This window comes from Varanus komodoensis, unplaced genomic scaffold (genome assembly GCF_004798865.1).
Source record: "Varanus komodoensis strain SLA01 unplaced genomic scaffold, ASM479886v1 scaffold20_1, whole genome shotgun sequence".
NCBI lineage: Eukaryota > Metazoa > Chordata > Lepidosauria > Squamata > Varanidae > Varanus > Varanus komodoensis.
The window spans coordinates 16,782,578-16,801,070 of record NW_025335587.1 but is presented as its reverse complement, the minus strand read 5'-3'; the positions used below and the strand labels follow the sequence as shown (position 1 = coordinate 16,801,070).

At 44.5% G+C, this 18,493-nt stretch overlaps 1 protein-coding gene across 8 annotated transcripts in view; it reads left to right on the top strand.

The window, feature by feature from the left end:
- Positions 1–1,487: 1,487 nt before the first annotated feature.
- The window catches only part of VEZF1 (vascular endothelial zinc finger 1), a 28,229-nt gene continuing 11,223 nt past the window's right edge, over positions 1,488–18,493 (top strand). For 2 of the 8 annotated variants that reach the window (XM_044429987.1, XM_044429981.1), the window contains exons 1-5: positions 2,356–4,851; positions 12,545–12,586; positions 14,241–14,959; positions 15,595–15,658; positions 17,175–17,358. In XM_044429987.1, coding sequence (XP_044285922.1) covers positions 4,816–4,851; positions 12,545–12,586; positions 14,241–14,959; positions 15,595–15,658; positions 17,175–17,358 — 1,045 coding nt within the window. In that variant the 5' untranslated portion in view covers positions 2,356–4,815. Of the gene's footprint in view, positions 1,916–2,355; positions 4,852–10,878; positions 11,035–12,544; positions 12,587–14,240; positions 14,960–15,594; positions 15,659–17,174; positions 17,359–18,493 lie in introns of those variants that run through there. The other 6 variants (XM_044429982.1, XM_044429984.1, XM_044429989.1 and 3 more) reach the window with 6 other exon arrangements.

The window sequence follows — 18,493 nt, the reverse complement described above, 5'->3', positions numbered from 1 at the left end:
GAAAGGGTAATTATTTGCAATTTGGTTATTAATATCCAGGCTCCCTGGATCTTGAGTAACCTTCAAAATGTATGTCCCAGGAACCACTGAGGGATATATTTTGAAGAGTATTTCTGATTTCCTTCCTGGTTGAAGTGCAAAAGGTGGTACTGAAAAAAGGAATGCAGTTGTTCTGTTAATCTTGCAAACTGTCCCGCATCTCAGAATAAACATTTACATTATGACAAGCAGAAAAAAGGCAAATCACAGAAGCGACAATGCTCTCACAGACCTATTGAATTCAATGGGTTTTATCCCACAGCTTTCCACCAAGTGTGCTGGCCTATTTATGGAAAGATAAAATAATTAGCAAGGCAAATGACTGAAAATGAATCATTTTGTGGCTGCACAGAGCTTAAAATGTAGATTACGAGGGAAGTATAGTCTCTTTCGCATTAATTTTTGCAAAAATTCATAGTATATGCATTTCGCAATAACTAGGGTCCAAAAATATGCGCGGACGCTATGAATACTGTCAAATACTGTGATGATGCTGTTGTTCTGCCTTCCATTTCTCTAATACTTTTTTTTGTTGAAGTAGGAAGATCGATGCCATGCTTTGGACGGACGGAACCCGCAATGCCTAATCTTAAAACGGCGGTGTGCTTATATCGCCGGTACCTTTGCATTTCAGGAAAAAAACTCCCCACGTTTTAAAACAAGATAAGAGCGACGATGACGCGGTTCTTTTGGGAGGCTGCCGCCACCGCAAGCGGATGGTGGAGCGGCTTCGCGCGTGCTACGCTGCACGGGGTCCCTTCCAGGGGGTGCGTTTCTCCCCCACGGGGTGCAAAATCTGTCTTTTTTCCCTCGGACACATTTCGCGCATTATCAGGCTGGGGCGGCGGCGGCGCCGGCGGCGCGAGCGGGGAGGAGCAGTACTTTCTCCCTCCGATACTATTTTGAGAGGGGTTTCCCTTTCCACCGTGACGGGAGACTCCGCCGCTCGGGGCGGGGGAGGCAGCGGGCGGCCAGCCCTGGCCTTCACGCCCGCCCGCCCTCCATCTTCTCCCAGCTCAAAAAAGGAGGATAAAACACGCGCGCGCACACACGCAAATCCCTTTTATGCTGCCCCCGCCCCGCCCGCGGCCTGAGCACTGCCGGCCGGTCCATTCCGCGCCTCGGCGGGGGCGCCCGCGCTCCCGCAGCGCCTCTCGGCCCGCCGCCCCGTCTCGCCCTCTTGCGCACCGCCCCCCCCCCCAACACCCGCGCACGCCGCGCTTTCGCGGGGCCGCCGGAGGCCCAGCCGCGGCTCGCGCTGCCGCGCGCACGCGCGCGCGCGCTCCCCCCCCATTCGAGGCGGTGGTACAGCCCGGGGGTTAGCGGAAGCGCGGCCGCGGTGGCGCTGCCATGTTGAGCCGCCTCTGCCTCCGCCTCCTCCGCCTCCTCCTCCTCCGTCGCCGCCGCCGCCGCCGCAGCAGCAGCAGCAGCAGCAGCACCACCAACAGCCGCCGCTGCCGCCGCCGCCGCTTGTGCTTTGTTGTCGGCTCCATGTAGCTGGGGCCCGGGGGAGGGCGGGGGGCGGGCGGGGGAAGAGCGAGCGAGGCAGGCAGGCAGGCAGGAAGGAAGCAAGCGCCCGCGACCCGCCAGCCGCAGCCGCCAAGACCAGGCCGCCGGGCCTGAGGAGAGAGAGAGAGAGAGAGAGAGAGAGAGAGACACACACAGAGAGGCAGAGGAGAGGCGAGAGGGAGGCCGACCCTGGAAATATTTATATATATATCTACACACACACGCATATATATATATATATATATATATCGCACGCACAAAGACACAAACAAATAGAATTATTTTTTATTATTTTCAAACGCCCCCTCCCCCCCGTTGACGCCGTTTCCAAGCCATGGAGGCCAATTGGACCGCGTTCCTTTTTCAGGTGAGGGAAGAAACGACTAACCGCTTTTGATCGCATCGGTATTATTCATTTATTTATTTATTTACTCGCCTTCCTTAACTTGCCCCCCCTCCCCACCGCCACTTACCTCAAACAAAAAAAAAGGGGGGGGAGAAACCTGGAGGTCGTCCCTGCTCTTCTCTGTGCTTCTCGTCGTCGCCCCCCCCCCGTAGCCTCGGGCGCGCGCCTGCCCGAGCGCCCCCCCCCCACGAGCCCGCCCCGCAGAGATAGCTATAAGGCCGGCTGGTTCTGTCAGGCAGCAGCGGGGGGCGGCCTCTCTCCCTTTTTTCTCTCCCCCCCGCCGAGGGAGGAGGAGGAGGGGGGAATAGCGGGAGTGGGGGGGTGGAGAGGAAGAGGAGGAGGAGGAGGAGGAGAATGCACTGGGCTCGCTAACGCGGTGGGAGGCCGGCTATAGCGCGCTCGCTCGCCCTTCGCTCCCTTTCTTTCTCTCTCCCCCACTCGAAGCGAAGCGAAGCGAAGCACCCCAATAGTCCCCTTCAGCCAGGTCCCCATCGCAACTCGTGCAGGAGGGCGCCGCCGCCCCCAGACGGGCACGCACAACTCTCTCCTCTGGCCGGCCTCTTCTCCCCTCTCTCTTCTTTAAGGGAAGAAGCGGATTGACGTAGTGGCTTGTTTGCGAGTCCTCCGCTCCCATGTCGGTGATTTCATCCTCTGTGCGCTCCGGGATCGGTTCATGCTATTTATTTTTCGATTGTTGTTGTTGCTGTTGGTAAAAGCTGCTCGCCCCCCTTTCTTGTGGCTGCACTTCTTGGCTCACCGATGTCGCTTTCTCCCCCCTCCCACCCAAGTTTTCTATCTATCGCTGCTGTGTTTTTTTTAAAGCTCCTCATTGTTTCTTTTGTGCGTGTTTCTCTTTTTCAGTGTTTCTCTACTTATTTAGGGTTTTGCAGAAGTCTCCCCCTCCACGAGACTTTTCTGCATACCCTTCTCTCAGCACCATTTTTTCTGCTGCTGCATTCTTTTATTTTGCTTCCCTCCTTCCCCAGTTCTTTAGAACTCTTAACTAATCTCTCCCCATGAGAGGCTCTGCTCTCTTCTTTTCTCTTCCTTGCCCCGCGATTTTCTTCTGCTTTCTTTCTCTCGAAAATTATTTAGCATTTTAACTAATTGGCTTCCATGAGAGTCTGTTGCTACTCTATTCTTCCCCTTCCAACTTTCATCGTTTTGTTCCTCTCCCCAGGTTTCACAAGGAATCTAAATTTATTTTTCTTCTCCCCCCTCCCCGCTGCCGCTGCCGCCGCCACCGCAAAATGGGATTCTCTGCGCATTTCACTCATTTCAATCTCCTCTCCATCTTGTGTTCTTCAGCTGCTTATTTCTCTTCTTCATCCCATTCCACAGTGGCGATGCTGCTGTATTTTTCCTCCCTTATTTCTTTGGGACTTTTAACTCTCTCTCCTGTGTTGCCCCCATAATAGGTTTCTTTGCATGTTTCACTTAATCTAGTAACGTTTGATCTGAATAATTTCTCCTGTCTCAAAATAATTCTGCCTTTCATTATTAAAAGATAATGTGTGTCTCCTTTCTGCACTCTGTTTCTTTTGCTTGCTTTTATGTTTTCGTAGCCTGTTTTTAAAATTGGCATTTCCCCCCTCTTTCCAGCAATATTTTCCCTTTAGTCTTAAGGGTGCCATAGGTCCTTGTGTGTGGATGCTTTGTGGTGGAAAACACAGCTACTCTGGAATTTCTTACTTTGTGGTTGTTGCTACTTCTGCTGCTCTCCCCCCAGCATGTTACCCTTTATGGTTGTCTCCTTTTTTTCCACATTCTTGGCAGTCTGCTTTACTAATTTTTCATTCAGCATCTGCATTCTTGCCAATGATTTATCTTTTTTCCCTCCCTTTTTGTGTGTATGGGATTCTACTCCCCCCCACCCTTTGGTCCTGTCTGTTGTTCATCTATTGAAGTGCAGAACTTATTTTTGGTCTCCCTTACAACCATTTCCACATTTTTGAACTTTGTCATCACATTTTTCCTGTTACACTCTATGCCTTTTGTCCTCGTGCATTTCTTCTTTATACCTGTGGTTTCTAACATGTGTTTTTTGATTTTCACAATGTTGTCATCTTTTCTCCAGCTTTTCTCAGCTCTCATTATTTGTTCCTGTCTCTATTTATCACTTTCCCCAGTTTATCCTTTTCTTCACCCTCCTTGTGCTGTGTGTTTCATTGCATCTCTTACCTCTTTCAAAAATTTGTCACTTTCCCTACTTTCTCCTCCTTATTTTGCAGTTTTACTATTCTTGTCTTTGCTTTGCCAGTCAGCCACATAAAGGCCTTGTAGGTTCCCAGAGAAAAATAAGAAAGGGGAGCATACATCACAGTTCTTTAAAAATATTTATTTACTTTTAGTTGTTGCTGTTATTTTTGTTTCTGCTTAGAAGTTAAATCTGCTTGAGCAAGCCTTAAAGACAAATATATTAATTTTCATGGCCAACTCTTTTATTGAGTTATGAGTCAGGAATCCCTTTACCTGTATGGGATCAAACAGTGGGCTGCTTTGATCGGGGAGCATGTTAATGGAGTTACTAGCTGGAATTTGTTGACTTAACAAGAAAGTGTTGGGGCAAACCATATGTGGTAGTTTGAGGAGATTGAGTATGTTCAGCTTTCTAACCAATTTACTAGCATGCAGCTTGATTTAATAAATTTACCAAGATAAATTTCTAAGGATTTTTCTTATATAGTAAGGATTTGAATGAATGTTAAACATGTAGTAATTCCTGCTACTCTCAAAAAAAAAAAAAAAAGGAAAACTTTAAGAGCTGTTAAAGATGCTAGAGTATAATGTAGTAAAAATGAAGCCACATCGCTTGCAACTTGAGTCACTTGGAAGCATTAATCTTCTATAAGGAATGCAGCATGCCAGACTACTTCCTCTTCAAATCTACGAGCCAAGTGAGAACCTAGATTACAAGCCATTCTCCTTTTTTAGTTTGAAAAAGTATACTAATTGCAATACCTCTTCTCCACCCTCTTTCCTGAAGGTAAAATAATCCTTTCTGCAAATTACAGGCCTGCGTCACTTGCCCGTTGAGTCTTCTGTTCTTTTTAAAATACAAAGCATGACTCCAGTTTGAAAACATGAAGCGAGAAAATAAATCTAGAGGCAAATGCACTGCAGTCTTTCTGTTCTAAAGGGAAAAAAAGACTTCCAAGCACAAAGATGAGTCACTTGCTTAGGTGCCCAGTTTCTGGAATCAGGCTTAAAACATGCGGTTGAAAAATCTGTTTGAGCCCATAACTAGTGCAATGCTTTTGAATGGCTTATTTTTGTGTACTTGGTATGAAATTTTTTACCCTAGGCAGATGACAGCAATAAAATATCTGTAGTTCAATTAAGAGTTAATTCTCCCCCCCCTTTTTTTGAGAATTTAACATTGTGAGCCTTGTTACTGGAAAAACATTTTCATTGCATGGGTTAGAGGACCTTTTTTTTCCCACCACCCCTCATCCTGCTTTCTCACTGGATCATTCCTTACGGCCACTTCATAGAATGGATCATTACTGATAGGTCTGTACAAGAATGCATTCCATTGCTGTGCAGTTGATCACCTCCGTAGTTAGATTAAAAGCAGCTTGGCTCAGTTTGGTATTTGAAGGCAGGAGCAGGATGTGTTGGACTGCAACCCCCATCAGTCAAATCCAGCAGAGCCAGTAATGGTGGATGAAGGATGTTGCAGGCTAAGCATGTTTGGAGAGTCACATTTCTCCATCCATACATGAAGGAATCAACTCTTTAACTTGCCTGCATGGGGGCTTCTGAATGGCATCCTCCTTGTTTAATATAATCAAGAGTCCTCCAGGCCCATCATAAAGCTAGTGGGATCGCTAGCAGCAGCCTCCCTAAAACTGACTCCTTCCTAATGTTTCAGACAATAGCTGCCATAATGTTTCACCATTGGCCATTCCTGCCGAGGCTCATGGGAGCTGTAGTCCAAAGCACCTGGATGCATGCCAGAGCAACCTAGCACTTTTCACTATGAAAAGTGATGGAGAATCTTGTTGTTCTTTGCCTGGTACCTCTGTTTCGATGTGAAAGTTTAAATGAAAGTTGAAGAAACTTGAATAGTTGTTTCTTTCCTCCACTTTTTCCACTGAATGGGTCTTCCTTACAAGGTCTTCCTTACACAGGAATATAGGAAGTTGCGTTGTACTGAGTCAGACCTTTGGTTCATCTAGGGCAGTAAAGATGACTGGTTTATCAGCCCCCTAGAGATGCTGAGGATCTAGGATCTCCCACCTGCAAAGCATGTGATCTGATAGTGAACTCTGGCCCCTCCCCAATTCTGGTCTCATGCTTAAGAATCACAGACAGTTTTGGTCAAGCATTCAGTTTCCTTAAACTCCCCATGGCTTTTAGGGCTTGCTAAAGAAAACTTGTACGGTATTTCATATTGTAAGTGAAAAGTCAATGCATGGGGGATTTTGTGCCACCTTTCAAAGTATATTAATCTTGATTATGCACTGAGGTGTCTCACACTTGAGGCAAGGAACAGGTTTTCAAAATGAGTTATGTTAGTCTACACACTGGTATGTATCTTAAAGCAGTATTATATCTGCCTAGAAAGTGCAGGTTGCATGTTAATAAGGAAGATACCGTCCATCAAATAGCAGGTATGACTCACTGATGTTAATTGGAGCTCTAACATCAAGGCTTCAGTGTTTAAAAAAAAATACTTTGCCTCTGGCAGTGGAAGTTCACAATGCCAAATCTTTCCATCCTGGGTCATGAAACAGTGTTTTGTTTTATTTTAGAAGTCACAGGGGTAGAAAAGAAACCCAGAGCAGACTTGTACACTAGCCCTAATAAAACCATACTCTCAAAGTGAATAAAAGTGACTTAACAGAAGACACTTAGATGCTGTTTTATTCTTCATGCTTTCATTTAACTTTAAATCTCTTTTTAGAAGGCCTTAATGCAAGGGATCAGTAGGAATCACAGGATGTTACTTTCTGCCATAAGTAATATTGATTTACCAGTTTTAGCAAAGTTAACAAGCTGGGCTGCCTTGGTCCCAAGATATGTATCCTTGTGCGAATGACTTTCATAGCAGAAAGCTTCATGAATATATTGAGTTTCAGATTCTAATGGCTATGCTACTTTATTAAGACAAAGTGCATGATAACCATGCTGAGTTTAATGGGTTGGTAAGGCTGAAAGGGGCTCATAAAATGTGGCTGCTTGAACCTTGTCTGAAAGGATTCTGGCCCTTATTAGTCTGGCCCGTTGCTCCTTGAAATGTATACCGTGTGATCTTACAGTGCGGTCAGCTACTAGAGGCTTTCAGGCCACATCGGAGCATCCTCAGTGGGGATTCCCCATCATGCTTGTTTTCCCCTCCTGATTGGCAGGGTGAGCAGCATGCAGGGGAACCTCGGCTGTTTTCTGAGATAATGGGGATTCCTCTAATTGTGCTGCTCTTTCTTCTCTCAATTGGGAGGCTAAGTGTTCTACTCACCCTGTGACTTCCCTTGTGAGGGACATGGTGTGTCAGGCCAAGTTCCTGTCTCTCTGAAGACAGTTTGTCCAGTTTGAAGACGGGAGTGATGGAAAAATGAATAGTGTCAGGAGCTTCAGAGAGGGGAGGGGATTTGTGGAGGAGGGTTGTGTCTGATGTCCCTAAACAGGTATTTGCAGCATATGAAATTATTTAAATAGCTTGTGCAACAGAGAACAGGGAAATGCAAAGTGTAGTTGGAGCCTGGCTGAGATGGTGTTCCAGTGTAGTATTCTTAACTGCATGCATTTTATTGCCCATAAAGTGTTATCCATCTGGTGCTGCTGCGGCTATTTTTAATAGAGGATCATTGCCGTGTTTCAGCTCCTTGATCCAAAGTGCAGCCTTGAGTTCACATTCTGCTCATCCATTCTCCAGGCTGCTTTATTAAAATGCACATGTGCATGAAATGCAGGCCGTGTTTGAGGTTTTGGAGGCTTCCTTAGACAAACAAGTTCTGTGCAACAGTGCTGAATCAGTAAAGGCTGGGAAAATACCTCCCCTTCTGTCTAAAGGACAAAGCAGGCCCATTGACTTGGGTCCCTTTTCACACAGAACAGCAACCATGGGGTTTTATTTTAACCTTGGATTACCAGGAGTGTGCCAGCATGCTAGTGCATGCGGCTCAAATGCTCCAGCTTGGCTCTTGCCAAGTGTAAGCAGCTAAACATGCCAGTAACCCTCCGTTGCATCTGAATCAGGAATTCTGGCTTGCCTCTTTCCTGACAAGCCAGAGTTGTAACTCAGGAACAGTGAGTCATAAATCTGGTTTGCTGTGCTAGAGACAAGCCAGAGTTCCTTGTTTGAATGTAATGCGAACCGAGCCAGGGATTGAGACTCACTCGTTGATAGCAGCTTACATTGGCAGGATAAATCAAACTGAGTGCGCTAGGATGTTGATATGGTAATCCAGGGTTTAATCCCTCCCCCCATGGTTATCATGTGTGTACTGGGGTTTTCCCTTCCATCTCCAATAAACTGTTATTTTTTTTAAAGGTAATGCTGGTGGTAGAAATAAATTGGTAGCCATTTCTGGCCTTGATAAACTCCCAAAGATGTATCTCAAAATTTTAAAAAGTCTGACAGCAACATCCTACTTCATAATAATGGTAGGCTGGACTCTCCCAAGCCCATCTTTTTGCAAGGACAGAAAAGTTTCTCCCCCATTCTTCACTAAAACTGGCTGGAAATTTCACCTTGCTTGCGTTGGCTTTTATTTGGCCAATATAGTAGAAAATGGCAGAAGAGGAAACTTTAAAAAAGTTATTTGCTTCTGTACTCAGCTTGGTGGTGTTTTGGTATAAAATGATTGTGGAGGCTGGGTAAAACCATGTCACTGGAGACATGTTGCCTTTGGCCTTCCCATGTCTAAGAGGCCAGTTGGTAGGTGTGAGTCAGATTATCTCAGTGAAAGCATCTTGTTGAAATTATGCAATTCATGAGAAGTTTGAATGTCAGAGTGGGACTGGGATCCAAAGAACTAACTGGTTTAATGAGGCCTAGGGTGGGTGTTTAGACTTGGTCTTCCTCAGATAGAAGCGCTCTTTGTTGCATATCAAACTGATTTTGAAAAGTCTGTTTCAACACCAGTCTCTGATGGTGCATCTTGACTTTCTGTTCAGAGGGCTCAACACTTTATAAAAGCTGGCGCATGCCCTTTGGGTGAGTCAAAGCAACTCTTTGGAATCTGCCCTGTGTTTGTACCTTCAGCATAGCTTGCAGATCTCCTTAAAACTGTTTCCAATAGTAAATGTTTGTGAAAGGCGTAGTTTTACATTCTTGTCCTTGATCCTGTGATTGCTGTCCCTAAACGTGGACCATAGAGAGTAGAATGTGACTTTGTCGCCTCCATTGGCAAAATGAAGCTACTTTTATTGGAGCTTCATTGAGGATTGTTGGATGACTTCAAAATCAGCTGTTTTGCTCAGTAACGCCAGGATCTGATTCAGACTAAGAGCAACCTGCTTGTGACTGATTCTGCTTAATCCCACTATAGGAAAGGAAATATGCCTAGTAAACATGTGGGTCTGTAGTTTTGTGGGTCCAAAATATCCCCTAGAAAGCAAATATAATGAAGTGCATACAACAACAACAACAACAACAACAACAAAGACAGACAGACAGACAGAAGAAAATGGTGACATGTTTTAGGCAGTATGTGTAGACTTACCTTAAATTCGCTCTGCAATTGGTTTGGGCAAACTAAGATACCAAAAGGCCATAGGATCTGGCGTTGGGGGTAGGTAGGATAAATTCAGAGCAGGTATAAGCAGACTAATTGCTGAGTAATGACATAATATGTATAGTTGTCTTTCTGTGCAGTCATTCAGGGTCATCTTGTACTCTGACATATTTAAGTGTGTCTTTAAGGTATCAGTATTTGAATTCTCTGTCCCCTAAGGTCAGAGCTTATGGTTTGTAAAGACTTTTCTTAATATGCAAAGCTTTCTTCTATCTTAGTTTATGAAAGCTGCCAAATCTTGCCTCTTGTTAAAAAGGGTATGGTTAGGAAAATACTTTCTAGTTCTTAAGTAGCGTTTTAGGCAACTGTGTATATAGGATTTTTTTCTGCTGGGAGAGCCAAGTTTCAGAACTGAGGAGCAGCTATCATTTGTCTTCATCGCTCCCTTGCTTTAGTCCCCTCTCTGATACAGGGCACTGTGAAGAGCTCTTTTGTCTCAGCTATGCGTCTATGCATATTCCTTACGAGGCTCAGGACAGCATCCATTTGAAAACTTCTGCTGTGAGAATCGACCCATTTGCTCCTGCTAACTGGGCTCCAGCTCTTTACAGGGTTCGACAATGAAAATTTAAAATGCAACCAAATGCCATGCCCCGTATCTCAGAGCTTTATCCCATGTGAGTGTCCTTTATAGAGGTTTCTCCAAATAATCTGTTCTTCATGTCTTTGTAGCCAATTTGCTAGTTTGCCCGGTCCTCTGTGTACCTGTGAGATGACATCCAGATCATCTGCTAATTGTGGTTGTAGGAACCCTCTGTATTATACCCTCTAAAAATCACTAGATACTGGATTTGTGGATTTAAATATTTTCCCCAAGGAGTTGCTGATAGAAGAGGCACACTTCTACGGGCCTGGAATATTTTAGTCATTCTTTTATACTATCTGTCTATATCAGGGGCACACAATTTTGACACATCCAAAGGCCACTTGCGAGTTTCCATGTGTGTACAGCAAAAATAAAAATAGGCAGTTTACTGCTGAAGTTCATCAGCAAACCACTACAGAGCCTTCGAAAGGTTAAATTTTGCTTAAAAATAAGTTCCACTTGGCCTCAGTAACACTTCATCTTGGTTTCTTGCTTGATTTTGCGGGCAGACCTATTGCTGTTTCGTGAAGGGAGCCTTGTGATGCCAACCCTGGTCTATACATATGCATTTTTTCCTCTCATACTCTGTTTTCAGGAGGAGTGAGTTCCAAATACAGGTATAAGCAGTTCCCATGCTGAGTTCCAGCGTAGGAAAGCTTTTGCAAGTATTTGTTTAGATAGACTGGCTCTTCCTTTGGCTGGCTGAGGCTGCAGACTGATTCATGGAGGGCATTCTGAAGCAGCCTCTCATGGTAGGGGCTGGTGTCAACAGTTTTTATCCCCTCCTAATGTATCCACAATCTAATAGAGTAGACTGGGCATTTATAATTATATTTGCAACTTGTAGTTAACCAAATAGGCTGTCATTAAGATAGAGATCATGCAATATGTTGAGCATTGTGGCATACACCCAGTCATTAGCTGCAAGAATGGTTCCCCTCAGGGAGTTAAAACAATGGTTTGCTGTAACGTACACTGTGCTATGTCTGTTTCTGATGAGAGTCGGAGTTCAGAAAGCAAGTGGCTTATCTTCCTCTCTGGGAACTCACTATGGGTTACATAACTCGTGTCCATTACCTCAGTTCTTATGCTGAGGATTCGCTTTTCTATTCATAGGAATGAAGAACAGTCTAGGCAAAAAAAAAAGTGGAACCTCAGTGGTTTGGTTGTTTTGGAGGTGACATGGCGAACTTGTCAAGTTGGCTACTTCAAGAATGTTAAGAGTGCAGTGATTTTCAGACAGTGACCTCCTCTGGAAACTCCCCAGGCCAGTAAATGGCAGACAAGTATGCTTGGAAGATGCTTGTTACTCCTTACTGCAAAGTGTAGTCATTCTAGAACAGCCTTCCCCAAGCTGGTGCCTTCCAGATGTGTTGCAGCAAGTTGGGGAAGGTTTTACTAGGGTAGAGATGAGCAATTCAGGCATGTGTCTACTTTGTTTTAAATAGAATCCCCACATTCACAGCCAGAGTCTGGGACTGGGTAATGAATCCATTTTTACCCCTGGAGAGAGCTCTCAGTTCTTCCACTTACAACATCACTGTCAGTTACCAAAATTTAATTTCAGTACTATAGGTTAGGGTTGAGAGAATGGGTCATTTTGTTGCTGCTACCACGAAATGGTTGAGAGACAAATCCTTGCTGGTATGCTACAGATCCCCTACAGATCTGCTAGTAAATCCAAGTGCCCCCCTCTGTATTATGCTGCTCATATTTGGTTCTTACAGGGCATGGACGGGTAACTGAAATACCAGAAAAGTCTGGTGTCAGACCCCTGGTTTGCCCAGCTCATCATTGTTGACATGGACTGGCAGTTGCTTCCCAGGATTTCAGACTGGATTCTTACTTCACCCTATTTGGAGATGCCATGGATGAAGCCTTGGGGTTTCTGCTGGCCTAGTTGAGCCACAGTTCCTTCCTTGCCAGCATACTCAGTGGTGAGGAGGGATGGGATCTGTAACCTGATGCATCCGCCAGGCTGCAGGTGGCCCACCTGTGTCTTAGGTTGTGACCAGGCTGTAAGGCCTGCACTTGGTTCATAGATCTGGGCTCCTTGTGTACCTAGCCTGGTGCCGTCTGCTGTACCTAGCAGCTACCATTCAGGGTGTCAGAGAGACCTGTCATCTGAGAGAAGTTTAGGGCTGTCAGGATTGTACCTGGGACCTTCTGCACGTGCAGTGTGTACTTGGCCGTTGAGCTGTAGATTATGGGGGTTCCTTTGAACTTCATTTGAGAATGCACCTCATCTTCTGCAACCCATAGGCATTCATCAACAGCCAACAAAATGGAAAGAGTCCCTTGAAGGTAGGTAGTTTGGAAACCAGCGTGCTGCTCACTCGTTGTTACGTGCACTTGGCTTGTATGGTTAAAGAACAGGGTCTTGCTTTCTCTTACAAGGTTTTGTGAATTTTAAAAACCAAAAAGGAGTGAGGTGCACTTAGTTTTCTCTGGCATCAGTGGCAGCTTGACTTCCACTGCTACTGTATGTGGGAAATGGCAACCAGGAACCAAATGTTTGGTATTGCTTTCCTCTGCCCTTTCAGATGCCATTTCTACTGGCTTCTCCTTCCACCTTTTAATTCCTGAAGTGGCTCTCAGTTCACACAATCCAGTCTTAGGTGATAGAATCCACAAGTGTGGCTCCGGCCTGACTAAATACAGAAGGCAGTTGTAAGTTGTGTGTGAAGAGGGCTAACATTACTTACTGTTCCTGGTCTGTTTGTCAATTACGGTCCAGTGTTCTAGTTCCCACAGTGATGAGTTTAGATGCTTCCTAAATTGAGTGATGGTTAAGATTTTGGTACAAGTGAAACTGATACTGGGTATAAACTGTCCTTGCAAGATAGGATATTTTTGGCATTCTCCCCTCTTTGGGCAATATGCCACAAGTCAGTGTAAAAGTATGAGATTCTTAATGTATACCACAATATAGATCCAGTCTCTTGCTGCTGTTCTGCTCTGGAGAGCTGCAGTACAGAAGGATCTAGAAGAATAAGCTAGTTCTATAGCCCTTTCTCCCCTTGATGCTGTCCAGTTATGATTCCGTGTTGCTCTAGTTTTTCACCAAGCCAGGAAAACTCAGTGTACATGGTTCTGTTTATCCCCCGAATCCTGACCAAATGTCAGTCTTCATTCACAAGGCTGTAGCAAAGGGAATAAATGTAAAGAAGGTTTTCTTGAACAAATGTCTTCATCTGCTTCCTAAAAATAGAAAAGGATGAATTTTGGCGGATCTCCCAAGATAAATAATTCTGTAAAAGGTGTGCCACACGCTACTGGCTGACTCTGCTGCAGGTTGGCCGTACCTGAGAACAAGTTGCATTTGTTATAACATGTTTCTTGCTCTCAACAGTTATGAGAAAATCTGAAAGCACATCAACTGAGTCTGACAACTTGGGAATCATACCTAACTAGGCAAGGATCTGTTTTAATTTGGATGCCTTACAGCAGCTTCCCCCAACCTAGCTTTCTCTAGATGTGTTGGACTACAACTTCGTACATTCTAGGAAACACATTACCAAGAGCGCCAGATTGAGCAAGGCTGCCTTACAGTTTCTTATTCCTTCTGCTGGTTGCTGTTCTCTTACTCTGTGCTTTCTCCTCACTTCCAGTGTCTGGGTGCATGTGGGAGGTAGTAAACATTTCAGGCTTGGTTGTACTACAGTTCAGCAAGTTAAAATACATGGACGTTTGCTTTCATCATCTTAGATGTGCAGCTTGAATCCTCCGTTTGTCCTTATCTTCATAGTTCTGTGTGTTGAGTATCATTTAAATGCTAACATTTTAGGGACAGACTGCCCCTCAGATCTGTTCTAGCCAGGGAAAGTCCTCCACATTCAAACAAATCCTACCAGATTAGGGCATATGATAAATCCACATCCATAAATATGAGCCTTCCTGCTTTACCAAAGCTAAACCATGCATCTGTCAGTTCTGACTGCGAATGTTTTGATTCTAGGCACATGAAGCATCACATCACCAACAGCAAGCAGCGCAGAACAGTTTGCTTCCACTCCTAAGCTCTGCTGTCGAGCCCCCTGACCAGAAGCCAATCCTACCTTTGCCGATAACGCAGAAACCTCAGCCCCCACCAGAAACGCTAAAAGATGCCATTGTTGGGATTAAAAAGGAGAAACCGAAAACCTCCTTTGTGTGTACGTACTGCAGCAAGGCCTTCAGGGACAGCTATCATTTGAGGCGCCACGAATCCTGCCACACAGGGATAAAGTTAGTGTCACGGCCAAAGAAAGCTCCTGCCACGATGGTACCCCTAATCTCAACCATTGCAGGCGACAACAGCCGGACATCTCTGGTTTCGACCATCGCGGGCATCCTGTCAACCGTCACTACGTCTTCCTCTGCCACTAACCCAAGCAGCAGCGCTGGGGCCACAGCCATGCCAGTGACACAGACGGTGAAGAAACCCAGCAAACCCGTCAAAAAGAACCACGCCTGTGAAATGTGTGGCAAGGCCTTCCGTGATGTCTACCACCTCAACAGGCACAAGCTGTCCCACTCCGATGAGAAGCCTTTTGAGTGCCCGATCTGCAATCAGCGTTTCAAAAGGAAGGACCGTATGACCTATCACGTGAGGTCTCATGAGGGTGGCATCACCAAACCCTACACCTGTGGTGTTTGTGGAAAAGGCTTTTCGAGGTACCATGTAGAAAATCCCAGGCGAGCTCAAGTATTGGATTTTCATTCCGTGATCGCGAGGGGGGTGGGGTTTGGGGGGAGCTGTCAGGAAAGCGAGAGTGGGGAGGGTTGGTGGCTAAGAGTTGAGCAAGAACTGTCTTCTGTCTCCAAATAGGAATCTAAAGCAGATCTCCATTTTGTTAAGCAAATGGAGAGCCTGCCTGGGGTCTTAAACCAGAAATAACTTCAGTGTTAGTTTGAGGTGCAGAGGTGAAAGAGCGTGAGCAGGCTGGGGAACGAAAATTTGAACCTCTGCTTGTGGGGGGAGTACTAATCTGGCAGTATTAACATACTGCTTTATTTGGGTAATCTCTAGTTTGAAGTAAATGGCTAGTCAATTTTGTATGTTTCTTTAAAAGGGAAAGTACGCTTTCTAAACCTTTCCAGGGCAAATCTTCCCAGTAGCCACTGACAACTGATTTCCATGTAGTCTCTGATGAGCACTCTAAGGACATTGGCAATATTATGTTCCTTATAGCATGGGAATTGTGGATTTGTACCATTTGGGAGTGCTTTTAAAAATTCTTATAAAGAATTTTTGATTGTATGGGTGATCGGTATTGTGTTTATGAGTAACAATGCGTTTTTTTGTGCCTCTACTTTTCTTCCTTTTACAGGCCCGATCACTTAAGCTGTCATGTTAAACATGTTCACTCCACAGAGAGGCCCTTCAAATGCCAAGTAAGAGTTTTGATGATCTATAGAATTTAACTACTTGGGGTTTTGGCTGAACTGCTTCATACTGTTGCTTGGATTTGAAAAATCACGGGGACTCAAACAGGAAGAATTGGGTCCTGATGCTGCCAACCCCAGTATCAATCCTTGGCAGTTTGCTATAGGTTAGAGTATTAGGGCCCTGTATTTTGCCTCTATGCTTGAGCAAAATTGTATACTTCTAAGTTGCTTGAGTGGTCCATTTGTATTGAAGTACAGCCATCTAACTTCAGTCTTGTCCTCCATTTCTTGTAGAACAGGAAAGATTAATCCCAAAACCCTACCTACACTTTGAGTTTTTCATATGACATACCCACTTGGTATCCTCTGGATGTGTTGGACTGCCATTCCCATAACAGCCATTCTGGCTGGGCATTATGGGACTTGTAGTCTAGTGCATGTGAAGGGCACCAGGCTTGTTTCAAGCAGTTGTCAGCAGCTCTTGCAGTAAGTAAACCAATTCAGGGCTTGGTGCTGAAAACTAGTTCTAGTGGTGAAAATGAAACTTAAGTACTTGGCTGCAAGTAAGATAGCCGAACAGGGAAATTTTTGTAAAGTGAAGAAGAGTGGTTCTTCTTTCCGATGTCACACCCCACTCAGGTTTTCAGTGTGCTACTAAGGGCAGACCAGGTTCATGTATGGGCTTGCTAGCGGTTCTTTTTTATGTGGGCTAATAACATGTCAGCTTATTTACTGGGCTCAAAGGCAAGCAAAATAGCTTGGGTGGCTTGATTGGTTGACTGTATTCTTCTGTTTAGCTTGATCCATGCATGCCCCAGCTTGTTCTTAGTGACTCAGTATGGCCATCAAGTATTCTGAATTAAAAGAAATGACTCTTCATGCATTCGTGTTTGGTTTTTGTCTGATTTTTATTTAACTGAATGTGCCTGCAGAATGGAAAAAATCATGACCTAAGGTGCTATCAGGATATCCGTACAAGAGACCACCTGTATGTGTTGCTAGCATTTATAAGCTCCATGCCAACTTGGTATTTGAGGTTGTCTTCGTTTTTAAAATGAAAGTTCTGCTTTCGTCCCTAAAATATTCATTAGGTTCCACGATGCTTATTGGAAGAGCCAATCAACCTTTGGATGATAGATGCAACAATAATTTGGAGAGCGTTACAAGAATAGTTGAGACACCCAGTTTTAAAAAATCCCATCATATATAAACTTACTGGCTGCATCTTCATCTTGCACAGTCAATTTTATTGTATTCAGTTGCAGAAATGGATTCAGGTGCTGATCTTGCTAGTCCCACTAAAGGTGGCAAAAATGTTCCAGAGAACAATTCTGGCCTATGTTGCAAAGTTTTGTTTGGGGGAGCGTTATATTATGAATTTTACTGGATTCTTCCTTTGGGCTTTCTTGTGAGCCGAAAAGACTTATTAAAGGTCATCTTAACATTTAAAAGCATGCACTTAAAATCAGTATTTGGGTAAGTTAGGCTGCCTGCCTTAAACGTTCTGTTTCTTTCCATATAGACCTGCACAGCTGCCTTTGCCACCAAAGACAGGCTGCGGACACACATGGTGCGCCATGAAGGAAAGGTGTCCTGTAATATCTGTGGTAAACTTCTGAGTGCGGCATATATTACCAGCCACTTAAAGACTCATGGGCAGAGCCAAAGTATCAACTGTAATACCTGTAAGCAAGGCATCAATAAAAGTACGTGGATACTTTTTCCAAAGTCATATTCAGTGCCTCCCCTTAACCGCCAGTAGAATAAAATGCATGCAGAGTCTTTAACGTTTCAATGACACAATTCTGTTTTATGTATACTAAGGATGGAATAGTGAAATGATTCTGTAAAATAAGACCTGTGAGGATGGGAGTCTCTATCAGTATGGGAGGCTTCTAGGTTTTTATCTTTTGCCACAAGGAACCTGAAAGCCTGCCAGAATTGGTATATAGGATGCCAGACCTTGTCTAAAGCTCTTTGGAGTTGGTAGAAGGCATCCCATTGATTTCAGCAGGCTTTGAATTGCTGCTTCGGTTTGTTTGGCATGCTGACACTGATGACTAAACAAGTTTTTTTTTTTTAAATCATCTTGATGCAGTATCTTAGAGCATTAAAGATAAATCTCAGTGTTGTTGCAGCTGAAATGCCCAGTCATGTTTTAGCAGTGCAAAGAATGAAAAACCTCTCCCTCCAAAAGGGTTACTTAAGACCAAGATTTTCATTGGAGCCCAAAGGAATTAACTGCCTGGTAATTCACTTCAGCCCCCACTTTAAAGGGTATTCAGCGTAGAGTCCAATTTGACTCTTTGTGGAGCCCTTTCCAGGGTAGATTTCCAGTATTAAGCCATCTTGAGATCTTGTATAATAGGACAGCATGCAAAAGCTTTTAATAAATAAAATAAATATATTTAAGTTGCTTTATAGAAACTACAGAACTCCAGCATGTGTTTGTAAATAAGTACCTCATTTGTTAACTGTGGTGAGTGAAGATTATGCCTAGGAATTCTGTTACTGTTGGCTCTCTAAGGTTAGAGGTGAGGTTACACATGCAGCGGAATGAAATGATAGGGATCTGAAGTGATAGAATGAAGGTGAGGGAATACCATTTTCTGAATACTCCCTCATATATTAAAAACAGCTGTTCTGCAAGCAGAAAACTAGCACAGCAAGGAGGTGTCTGCAGCAGACCTTTCTCCCCGTTATGCTAGGGGTTTTCTTCCTTGCAGAGAACTTCTTCCATGGTGAAGCACTCAGATATGGAATCCTCCCCATGTGCAGTGTCAAGCGATAAAAGTCGGCTGTATCGCCTCATTCCGCTGCTTGTATAGATCAGACATGACT